Source organism: Mobula birostris, chromosome 4 (genome assembly GCF_030028105.1).
Source record: "Mobula birostris isolate sMobBir1 chromosome 4, sMobBir1.hap1, whole genome shotgun sequence".
In the NCBI taxonomy this organism is placed as follows: Eukaryota; Metazoa; Chordata; class Chondrichthyes; order Myliobatiformes; family Myliobatidae; genus Mobula; species Mobula birostris.
In genome coordinates, this window is record NC_092373.1 from 144,588,916 (window position 1) to 144,601,385 (window position 12,470).

A 12,470-nucleotide genomic window follows, 5' to 3' on the forward strand; every position below is an offset into this window, starting at 1 on the left:
TGCTCATCCCTCAGAATTTTTCAGATCATCTTTGTTGGTTTTCCTCACAAGGCGTAGTCCCAACTATACACCTACTTGTTTTCTGCCCCACTAGTAAGCTATACTGCTCATGGGGATTGCCTACTCAGGGTAACTGAAATAAATACCTGACTTGGAAGAGACAGCTCATGCACAGTAGTGGTGAGACCATTGCCTGAGAAGCAGTGAAGAGAGGCTAAATACTTGTGTCCAAAGTGATGGTGGTATTTTCTTGGTCTTGGTGTCAGTGCTACTCTTCTAGACTGGGCAGTTACAGATTATTTGCTGCAGCCCAAAACACAGAACTATTTTCAGAGTTTCTAGGCTTGTGTGAACACCTAGAATCATATCAAGAAACACAACAAATTGAATCCTTTGAGAGCTATAGTCTACTCCCCAGGGAGACCCATTTCCTTCTAAGTGGCATTTCTTTTCATCCCTAAAGAAAAGCAATTTTCTACCAGGTGACAATAAACAGTTTCTGGTTTGTATCTCTGTTTTCTGTTATAGCAGCAAGTAGTTATTGGGTAGTAGTAACTGAGGCTCTGATGTTGAAAGAAATTGCAGAGGCTGAAATCTTGAGTGATCCCCAACACTACTCACATCAGCTTTTGCGGAAGCTTTGATATTAACTTGCCCAGGATTTGTATATTGCCTCCGCTGAAAAATGACATACATATCTGCCTCTGTTAATAACTCTTAGCTTGCATGGAGGTAGTTCATCTCCTGCATTCCATCAGCAGGATAGATGCTGTGCAATGTTTTTCTAGTCTAAGCTTAATCTCACCAACGTAGAGGAGGCCGCATTTCAATCACTGAATACAATAGACCAGATTGAAGGAGATACATGTGCACCTCAGCCAGAAGAGCTAATTGGGCCTCTGGATGACGGTGAGGGAGGATGCGAAGAGAGAAATGATGCACTTACTACAATTGCAGGGGAAAGTGCCAGACCAAGTGAGTCACAGAGCAAGTGGTCCTGTGGAAAACATAAAGTGGGGAGGGGGGGAAGATGTGACGGGTATTATCCTATTGGTACTGTCCCTAATCTAATTTTACTTTCTTCTCAATTTGACTATTAAGCATTTGTTGCCTCTCCAAGTGAAGAGTGTATCTCTGATTTAGCATCTTCAGCCGTTGCAATACTTAGCAGTTACCAATCAGACTGATGTGCCCTTTTCCTTCTCCTCTTCTATCTTGGGTATTTTTCATGAATGTACAGGAAGTGGTCAATTGTGGGCCTCTCCTAAGAGCAAGCAATAGTAAAGACCATAAGAAAAAACAGTGTGCAAGATTTGCACCTGTGCATTAACTAATGTTAGATTGGAATGTGAAGGATCAAATTTCTTTGCAGAGCAAGGTTTCCCTACAAACTTTGTGGACCTTGATCACTTCAGCAGATGGGGGGTGAGGTGGGAGTTTGCTTGGATGGGAGTGTCATGTGTTTGTACAGATATCTTTTGGTCATTCAGGTGAAAGGGTCATTGGAATGAAAGTTATAAAGGGTCAGCCAAAGCAAGTAATGTGTTTTGGTGTTTGATGGCAGCTCAAGGAGTGCAGTTCTGAGTGTAAACTGTTGAGTTCATGGAATCATTTTGCTGAACATAGTTCAGAGTCCACTTTTTCCAATTCCATCTCCTGTCAATTATGGCCATGGATGGCCTACATTATTTATAACAAATTTACATTTCCTTAAGAAATAAAATTCTCCAGGAAAAACATGATCTAAGAAGAGAAGTTAAATATAATGTGTGCTTTAAGAAAAGAGTTTATTTTTTAAAAAATCTATAGAACCAGGGGAACTGGAGGATTTTGAGATTTAGCAAGAAATATCCAAATAACTGACAGAATGAAAATAGACTGAGGATTTGAGAGGAACCAGAAAGAAGAAGAGAAGATGGCGACGCGACGCAGCACGCGGTGGCCACTCCAGAATGAATATCAGTTATCTGTCAAATAGGATGCCGTGCACAATCCTGATTTGATGGAGACAGACAGGAGAAGCACGGAGGAACATCTGGTGAAACTTCTGAAATGCCTGTTTCGCTGCCGCTGCTACTGTGCAATCCAGAATCTCCAGAGGGGAAGGCCCCGAATCCTCGGCTTTGCCTGTTGCTTGGTGGCCGGGGTCAGGGTCGAAGCGCTCGGCAAAGGTGGTGCTCGGTGTCGGAGTGCTGGTCGGATGCTCGAAGTTTTCGGACGGACTCAGAGTCGGCTGTGGTCGGGTGCTTCCAGGATGCTGCATCGGCAAGTTTGTGGCACTGGAGGTTCAAGGCAGGGAGAGTTTTTCTTCCTTCTACTGTCTGCGTGAGATGATGGGGCTATTGGGACTTTGAGACTTTTTTTTTACTGTGCCCATGGTCTGTTCTTTATCAAATTACGGTATTGCTTTGCACTGTTGTAACTATATGTTAAAATTATGTGGTTTTTGTCAGTTTTAGCCTTGGTCTGTCTTGTGTTTCTGTGATATCATACTGGAGGAACATTGTATCATTTCTTAATGCATGCATTACTAAATGACAATAAACGAGGACTGAGTGTCCCTGTAATCTAATCTAATCTAAGAATATACGTGGAATTGTAGACTACTTCATGGTGGGGGGGAAAGGAAGAGATTAATGAAAGTTAACATGGGTTTCCTGCAGGCAAAAAGAGAAGGAATTATAATAGAGATTAAAGATATGACACGTACATTAAATTATATTTGTTTTTATGGTTGAGGTCGCAGAGTATTTTGGGAGAAAGTGCAGAACGAAGAATTGTGTGAATAAGGATTTTTTTTGTTTCCAATGTTGAGTACTTATATTTATTTTAAATGAAGTCTCCCAGAGAAATTAATAGGTTGCTGCCTCTACAGTGCCTGATAAACAACATAATAGAGTATGAAAAATGTGAGTAGTGAACGAATTAGGCTTGACCTTCCAAAATATGGTAGCCTTCAGAATGTTCCAGCAGGTTCACTACTCATGAAACGTGGAAGAGAGAAAGCGTGTTACTGGAGACTATTTAGCCTGATATCAATGGAAGTGAACATGATGCATGCATCTGAGCACTTAAATAAATCATGATATTCTTAGATTATGAGAACACTCAGTCCTCTTCTATTGTCATTTAGAAATGCATACATGGCATTAAGAAATGATACAATGTTTCTCCAGAGTGATATCACAGAAAAACAGAACAAACCAAAGACTAACACTGACAGAACCACATAATTATAACATATAGTTAGAGCAGTGCAAAGCAATACCATCATTTGATGAAGAACAAAACCATGGGCACGGTTTAAAAAAAAGTTTCAAAGTCCCCGAGTCAATCGACTCCCAAGTCCCCAATAGCAGGCGGCAAAAGGGAGAAACTCTCTGCCATAAACCTCCAGGCACCGTCAACTTGCCGATGCCTTGGAAGCAGCCGACCACAGCCAATACCGAGTCTGTCCATACAAAAACTTCGAGCCTCCGACCAGCCCCTCCGATACAGCCTCCCAAGCACCATCCTCTGCCGAGCACCTTCGACCTCGCCCCGGCCACTGAAACAAGCAAAGCCGAGGATTCGGGGCCTTCTGCTCTGGAGATTCTGGTTACCACACAGTAGCAGCAGCAGCAAAACGGGCATTTCAGAAGTTTCTCCAGATATTCCTCCGTACTCTCACGTCCGTCTCCATCAAATCAGAATTGTGCACGGTACCCTACTTGACAGATTACAGATATCATTCACCGGAGAGGCCGCGTGTGCTGCCATTGCGCCATCTTCTCCTCCTGCTTCTATAATTGCTAAGGATATGAAGCTTTAGGAAAGAATTTTTCTCTTTGACAAATCCATTGAATTTTTGAGATTGTAAGAAGTGGGACAAATAAGAGAGAAACAGTGAAAAAAGATTATTTGTATAGCTCCATTCAGATCCTCAAGTTGTGCAGAAGCAGTTTACAGTGAATGACATCAGAAGCATAATTAATGTCTTAGGAAATGTTCTCACAGCAAGTTCTCATGATTTACAACATGCATATGATCAGTTGGGATGATTAATGGTTAGGTATTAGCCCGATTGCCAGACATAGAACAGAGAAGAAAACAGGGCCCAGTTTAATGTCACACTCTATGATATAAACCATCTGTGCAGTACTCCCACGATGCACGTGCAAAGTCTCATCCTAGACTTGTGCTTCAGTTCCTGAAGTAGGATGTGAAACCACAAACAACTGGCGTGGTGGCTAGAGTACAAGTGACAACCATTGGACATGATAAATTGTGTTTTCTTTGCCATTCATGTGATTCGTCGTAAGACTGAGTGCTGTGGGACTATATTAGAATTCATTGAGGTTTTTTTATTGGATAGATTAGAAATAAATGGGTCATTTGCTAATGACTGGGTGCTCAAGAATCAGTGTTTAGGCTTCTGCTATTTACTACTTATTCCTTAACTTTTTAAAAATGCGGAGTTGAGTAGAAAGCAAGTTGAAGGAAGGATACAAGGAGGTTGCAAAAAGATGCAGGTGAACTAAGTGAGAGGGCAAGAATGTGGCTAAAGAATGCCAAGTGGAGCAATGTAAAAGTTGTCAGGAAAAGTTTTTTAAAAATCTGTTTTTAAATGATGGGCATATATTGGCATTCAAAAGAAACGGAGCTTTTTTATACAAGTTCTAGAAAGTAATCATGCGGAACCTCAGACAGTTAGAAAAGGAAAAGGTTGGTACGCTGGTAGATCTGCTGCCTCACAGCCTCCATGCCCTGTGTTTAATCCTGACCTCTGGTGTTATCAGTATGGAGTTTGTATGTTTGCTCTGTGGGTTTCCTCCCACAATCCAAAGATCTGCAGTTTGGCTGTTGCAAATAGCACTTAGTACATTGAGTGTAGAATCTGCTGGAGTGGGAGAGGTGAGGAAAATAAAATGGAATTAGTGTAAAAATCAGTGTTTGATAGCTGATATGAACTTGAGCCGAAAAAGCCTGCTTCCTTATTCTATCTTTCTGACTGACAGTGACTATTAAAGGATTTTACGCACTTAAAAGGAAACACATCAAAGGTCACTGGGTAAATAAGTGAGAAAAATTATCCTGAGGGAGATTAAAAAGCCAGGGCTTCATTCCTTTGAATTTAGAAGCATGTGGGGAAATTTCATTGAGGTAAGTACACTTCTAAGCAATTTGACTGAAGTGGTTTAAAAAAAGATGCTTTTTAACTTGGAAATTTACAATCGCAGGTCACTCATAGAGTTAAGGATTGACCATTTAGAATTTATGTAAGGAGAATTTATATATTCAAATATTATGATTTTTTTTGAATGGTATTTTCCAGAGAGCTGTGAATGCTCAGCCATGGAGTATATTCGTGGCAGCGTTTGATGGGTTCCCTTAAGTAGCTTATATTTGTCACGTTTTTTTTTGTTAACCTCTAGCTTCTGACAATTTTAATTTTATGATTTTCTTAACATTGCTTAATAATCAGTTGGAATGTGATAATTGTTATGTGAAATCACAATAAGTGATGTCCATAAGTTTTATTTCCTTGTACCAGGAAATACAAAAACGAGTTGCTTAGTTTGTAACTTGTGTCCGTTTTCTAGCCAAATGCAGATTGTGCAGATGATGTAACAACGGATTACGAAGGCTCCATAGGAGGACCACCAACGAATCAGATTACAGGCGCAAGTGATGTGACAGTGAATGAGAGTTCGGTTGGCTTTGATCCTCCTGTTCGAAATGTTGGGCTTTCACAGACAATTCAGGACAATGAACCTCTTCAGCAAGTTGATGAGATTGTTACTGCTAGCAACAGTAAGTTGCCTTTTTATTTATAAATGGAAAAGTTTTTTAAAAAAAAGCACTCTTTCAAGTTTGATGCCGGTTGCCCTGATCCCTTCTCTTTTGATGTTGCTGCCAATTACTCCATGTAACCACCCGTAGCCCCCCCCTCCCCCCCCCCCATCCAACTGTAGTGGACTTGGGAAAAGAATACTAGGCAACAAATTTTAGTAGCTCAGCCAAAGATTTATTTTACTGCAGTGAGACAACAATAAAAAAAATCTTTTCTCCATGACATCATTGGCATTCCAATGCAATTTTTAGGATGTTTTTGGAATTTCCAGACTAAGGTGCTATACATAATGATGACCAGTTTATATAATCACCTAAGTTATATTCTATTGCTTTAGCTATTGGTTGGTGATGTTTAGTGTCATATTTTCAAATTCTGTTCATTTTGAAGTTTTGCTGTTTCAGTGTTGATCATATTTTGTTTGTTTTCGTTTTGTAATACATTATACTTATCTAATTTAACTTAATTATCCTACATTTATCGTGGTGGAAATTCATGCATCCTGCTTTCATTTTAAATGGACACAATGAATTTAGTCACAGCATGAAATAGATGTTACCACCACTCATCTCACCACTAGTACTTAAATGCAGCCTACACTTCGTAAGTGCATCAGGTCAACTTGAATGCACACAAATAGAAGATAATTTGGGATTTGTCCAATGGAAGAGTAGTTCTACGGGGCTCATCTTTCTCAAAACACACTGTGGGTCTTGGTAGTAGACGTTAGCTGGAGAAGGTAATATGTCATAATTCACCACAAGGCAGAAAAACATCCTGCTAAACTGCTTGGTAGCATGAGGACCTGTGGGATTATTCTTAGCATACAAGCGCAATGCAGATACCTGAGCAAGTCGTCTGAAAAAAAGACGACTTTCAATGTCTAATTCTTACCATCTTTACTCAGCCTGCACTTTCTCAACTCCCACCCTTCTCAATTCTGATAAATACGGAGCATTACGCACAGGAACTAGGCAGTGTGATAAGATCTAGCCAACCAAAAGAACTAATGACTTGGCCGCTACAGTTCTGTTAGGGTCAGGGTGCCTTCAAAGACAAATCCTTGCATGTCACTGAACACTGGACAATTTCTGCCAGCAGGCTTGCATTCAATGACATATGGCATAGAATATTCCAAGAGCTTAGTTTGCATTAATCCACATATTAATGAATGAGCAATCATCCAGTGACTGTGGTCTGTTCTGTGAACAGCATATGAGTGAACCTCTGCTGATTGGCTATCAGTTTCAATAGGAACTAGACAGATCCAGGGAGTAGCTTCATCTTCATATACTCTTTGCAGGACCTATATGCAAGTAGTGTGGAGAGGGACTTTCAGAGTGTTGGTTAATTTTGTTCTCATCCTGAACTGAGAAATTGGAGAAGCACAGCTGTGTGTCTAACAATAGTTCCAGGATGATTCTAAGGTTATATCCTTGGGATGGCAGCCCTTGGTAGTTTCTAGCCATTAGTGGTTCAAGTTCTGCATTTTATTTAACAATTTAAAGAAACGTTTTTAAGTGCTTTATTATAGGGCTGAAAGTGAGAGAAAGAAATTAGCTTATTAATATTAGTACCATTCAATTATCTTTTTAATATGTTCCAATGAATAGCTTGGTGTTAGATATTTTGATTCTTTTCTTTGCTGCTGTTCCCTGTTATCACTGGCAAGATTAAGAACTTTCTATCTTGGAAATAACTGTAATGATAATCTACTAATAAGAAGATTCCTTTCGCAATTATTAATGTAAAAAATAGTATAGATATTTTACATTAAAAGGTACGCTGGAAAGTATTTACCACTGAGTTCAAATGTAAAACAATTTACAAGCAGAATGGGAAAAGAAAAGAGAAGATGGAGAGAGGAAAGGCAGAAAGATATAGAACATAGAATAGTACAGCGCAGTACAGGCCCTTCGGCCCACAATGTTGTGCCGACCCTCAAACCCTACCTCCCATATAAGCCCCCACCTTAAATTCCTCCATATACCTGTCTAGTAGTCTCTTAAGCTTCACTAGTGTACCTGCCTCCACCACTGACTCAGGCAGTGCATTCCACGCACCAACCACTCTCTAAATAAAAAACCTTCCTCTAATATCCCCCTTGAACTTCCCACCCCTTACCTTAAAGCCATGTCCTCTTGTATTGAGCAGTGGTGCCCTGGGGAAGAGGCGCTGGCTATCCACTCTATCTATTCCTCTTATTATCTTGTACACCTCTATCATGTCTCCTCTCATCCTCCTTCTCCTAGAGAGTATGCAATTATGATGAGTAAAGCCCTAGCTCCCCTAACCTCTGATCATAATTGCATACTCTCTAAACCAGGCAGCATCCTGGTAAATTTCCTCTGTACCCTTTCCAATGCTTCCACATTCTTCCTATAGTGAGGCGACCAGAACTGGACACAGTATTCCAAGTGTGGCCGAACCAGAGTTTTATAGAGCTGCATCATTACATCACGATTCTTAAACTCTATCCCTCTACTTATGAAAGCTAACACCCCATAAGCTTTCTTAACTACCCTATCCACATGTGAGGCAACTTTCAGGGATCTGTGGACATGTACCCCCAGATCCCTCTGCTCCTCCACACTACCAAGTATCCTGCCATTTACTTTGTACTCTGCCTTGGAGTTTGTCCTTCCAAAGTGTACCACCTCACACTTCTCCGGGTTGAACTCCATCTGCCACTTCTCAGCCCACTTCTGCATCCTATCACTGTCTCTCTGCAATCTTTGACAATCCTCTACACTATCTACAACACCAGCAATCTTTGTGTTGTCTGCACACTTGCCAACCCACCCTTCTACCCCCACATCCAGGTCGTTAATAAGAATCACGAAAAGTAGAGGTCCCAGAACAGATCCTTGTGGGACACTACTAATCACAATTCTCCAACCTGAATGCACTCCCTCCACCACCACCCTCTGCCTTCAGCAGGCAAGCCAATTCTGAATCCACCTGGCCAAACTTCCCTGGATCCCATGCCTTCTGACTTTCTGAATAAGCCTACAGTTTGGAACCTTGTCAAGTGCCTTACTAAAATCCATATAGATCACATCCACTGCACTACCCTCATCTATATGCCTGGTCACCTCAAAGAACTCTATCAGGCTTGTTAGACACGATCGGCCCTTCACAAAGCCATGCTGACTGTCCCTGATCAGACCATGATTCTCTAAGTGCCCAGAGATCCTACCTCTAAGAATCTTTTCCAATAGCTTTCCCACCACACACGTAAGGCTCACTGGTCTATAATTACCGGGACTATCCCTACTACCTTTTCCATCAAATTGTAATAGTATCCCTGACCAGTAATGCCACCCCCCTCCCCTTTTTCCGCCCTCTCTATCCCTTTTAAAGCACTGAAATCCAGGAATATTGAGAATCCATTCCTGCCCTGGTGCCAGCCAAGTCTCTGTAATGGCCACTATATCATAATTCCATGTATGTATCCAAGCTCTCAGTTCATCACCTTTGTTCCTGATGCTTCTTGCATTGAGGTACATATGTTTCAGCCCTTCTACCTTACTGTCTTTACACCATTTATTCTGCTTCTCTTTCCTCAAAGCCTCTCTATATGTTAGATCTGGCTTTACTCCATGCACTTCTTTCACTGCTTTATCACTCTGTGTCCCATCCCCCTTGCAAATTAGTTTAAACCCTCCCGAACCATGCCAGCGAACCTACCTGTAAGGATGTTGCTCCCCCTCGAGTTCAAGTGCAACCCATCCAATCTGTACAGGTCCCACCTTCCCCAGAAGAGATCCCAATGATCCAAAAATCTAAAACCCTGCTCCCTGCACCAACTCCTCAGCCACACATTCAACTGCCATCTCCTCCAATTCTTACCATCACTGTCACATAGCACTGGCAGCAATCCTGAGAACGCCACCCTTGAGGTCCTGTTCTTCAGCCTTCTGCCTAGTTCCCGAAACTCACACTTCAGGACCTCATCCCTTTTCTTGCCTATGTCGTTGGTCCCAACATGTATTACGACTTCTGGTTGCTTTCCCTCTCGTACCAGGATGTTGTGCACCCGGTCAGAGACATCCTGGACCCTGGCACCCGGGAGGCAACAAACCATGCGGGTGTCCTTCTCACGTCCACAAAATCTCCTGTCTGCTCCCCTGACTATAGAGTCTCCAATGACAACAGCTCTCCTCTTCTCTGTCCCACGCTTCTGCACCACCGGGTCAGACTCAGTGCCAGAGGCCCTGCCACTGTGGCTCACACCTGGTCGGTCGTCCCCACCAACGGTATCCAGGACGGTAAACTTATTATTCAGGGGAATGGCTACAGGGGTGCTCTGCACTACCTGTCTGCTCACCTTCGCTTTCCCCCCTCTGACTGTCACCCAACGACCTGCTTCCAACAGCCTAGGTGTGACTACCTCCCTGTAGCTCTCATCTATGACTGCCTCATTCTCCCTTATGAGTCGAAGGTCATCCAGCTGCTGCTCCAGATTCCTTACACGGTCTTCCAGATCGCCCAGCCATATGCACTTCTGGCAGATGTGGCTTTGTGGGAGAGGAGCGTTCTCCCAAGATGAAAGAAAAGTCCTGTGACTGATGCAAAACATCAAACACAGTTGATACGTGTACTTGGGGTTTGTGTCATGGGTTCAGATTGCAGTAGTTAGGCTTTGTGGCTTGTTTGAAAAATCCATTATTATTTAACAAAGATACGGTTAATGTTTGCAATGCCTTTTGGCTTTTAGTTCTAATTTGGGTGCAAAAGGTGGACTTGTTCTTTTGAAGTTTTCTTTGAAGGCTAGATACTGTCATATAAAGCACCACGAACCAGTATGATGAATAAAACCAACACTTCAAAGTGTACACCTAGCTTAATTACAATCCATTTGTTGCTTCTGTACAATGCAACTTGTCTTAGATGTTCTTATTTTGACATTCATACTGCTTGCTTTGCTATTTCATAAGATCTTTAATGTATTGGAGTACTTACAAGTTTAGATAAACATAAATCTACAAATCCTTTAGAAAGCTTCAGACTTGCAGGATCATTAATTGCTGCTAACCATAACAATGGAACCCTAATTCAAACCTATTTGCAATCTGTGGTCGTGGAATTTCTTTTAAAATGAAGGTAATTAGGTACTATGCACTATGAGATGTGCTTAGTCAATTTGACAGTAAAGATTTAGATTTGGAACATATAATAGAAATCATAAAATCATTAGGAGTATACAGAAACCAAATGATTTTCCCTAGCAAGTTTCCTTGAGAGTTCTGTATGCTTTTAAAACTGAGTAAAATGACAAATATACAAAATTTACTTCTCCCAGTATTAAATCAAATGTTGCAAGAGTTGGAGATTTTAAGGTTTCTAAACTTTATTATCTCAAACCAAGTACAGTCATCAGTTAAAGTAAGGAAATAATTGGATCAAGTGGTAATAGGAAAGGAATGAGGACAGAAGAGGATAACAAAGTGAGGTGAATACTTCAAAGAGAAAGGCTGATGGAGAGCAGCTTAGGGGTGTTGATGCTTCAGTTCTTGTGGGATGGGATGAGGATCATGGCATGGTGTTATTAACCGTGGTGGAGTTGCACCGTTCCTAAGCTACTGTAACAGGAATTTGAAGAGGCTGCAAATCATCATTGTCCTGGGATTCCAACATTGTAGCTTGGATTCTTAAGGAATTTACATGGTGCGAAAATATTCCTGAAGGAAAATGCAGTCAAGGGTAATAACTTGAATTATTAGATTCAAATAAATCTATGTTCTGTTCACAAAAGTGATTCAAAATGTTTAATCGTAAAATCAGAGCCACTGATAAATCAGTAATACCTGAACACAAGGGGTCCAATATCCTTGCAGGAAGGTTTGTTAAAGCAGTTGGGGAGGGTTTAATCTGGATTTGGCAGGAGGGTGGGAACTGGAGTGAAAGGGCTGAGGGATAGGGCTGTTGGTTTACAAGCAGAAGCAGTGTGTGGTGAGATTGTCAGGAAAGACAGGTAGATGATAAGGAAAAATTGTAATCAGTGGGATGAGTCGCATTGTAAAAGGGGGACAGAATTGAAAAGGGTGTTGCATACAGGACTGAAGGTATTTGAATGCATACAGTCTACAGAATTACGTAGATAATAGGGAAACCTATTAAATGGTGAAAGGCCTTGACAGAGTGCATGTGGAAAGGATGGGGAAAAAAACATAGAACCATAGAAAACCGACAGCACAATACAGGCCCTTCGGCCCACAAAGTTGTGCCGAACATGTCCCTACCTTAAAAATTACTAGGCTTACCCAAGGCCCTCTATTTTTCTAAGCTCCGTGTACCTATCCAAAAATCTCTTAAAAGACCCTATCATATCCGCCTCCACCACCATTGCCGGCAGCCCATTCCACGCACTCACCACTCTCTGAGTAAAAAAACTTACCCCTGACATCTCCTCCGTACCTACTCCCCAGCACCTTAAACCTGTGTCCTCTTGTGGCAACCATTTCAGCCCTGGGAAAAAGCCTCTGACTATCCACATGATCAATGCCTCTCATCATCATATACACCTCCATCTGGTCACCTCTCATCCTCTGTCGCTCCAAGGAGAAAAGGCCGAGTTCACTCAACCTGTTTTCATAAGGCATGCTCCCCAATCCAGGCAACATCCCTGTAAATC

At 41.7% G+C, this 12,470-nt stretch overlaps 1 protein-coding gene across 1 annotated transcript in view; it reads left to right on the forward strand.

The window, feature by feature from the left end:
• rnf150a (ring finger protein 150a) overlaps positions 1-12,470 on the forward strand; it is a 129,382-nt gene that overhangs the window by 91,219 nt on the left and 25,693 nt on the right. Inside the window, exon 6 of the mRNA XM_072256190.1 lies at positions 5,583-5,793. Within this exon, the coding sequence (XP_072112291.1) occupies positions 5,583-5,793 (211 nt within the window). The remainder of the gene's footprint in view (positions 1-5,582; positions 5,794-12,470) is intronic.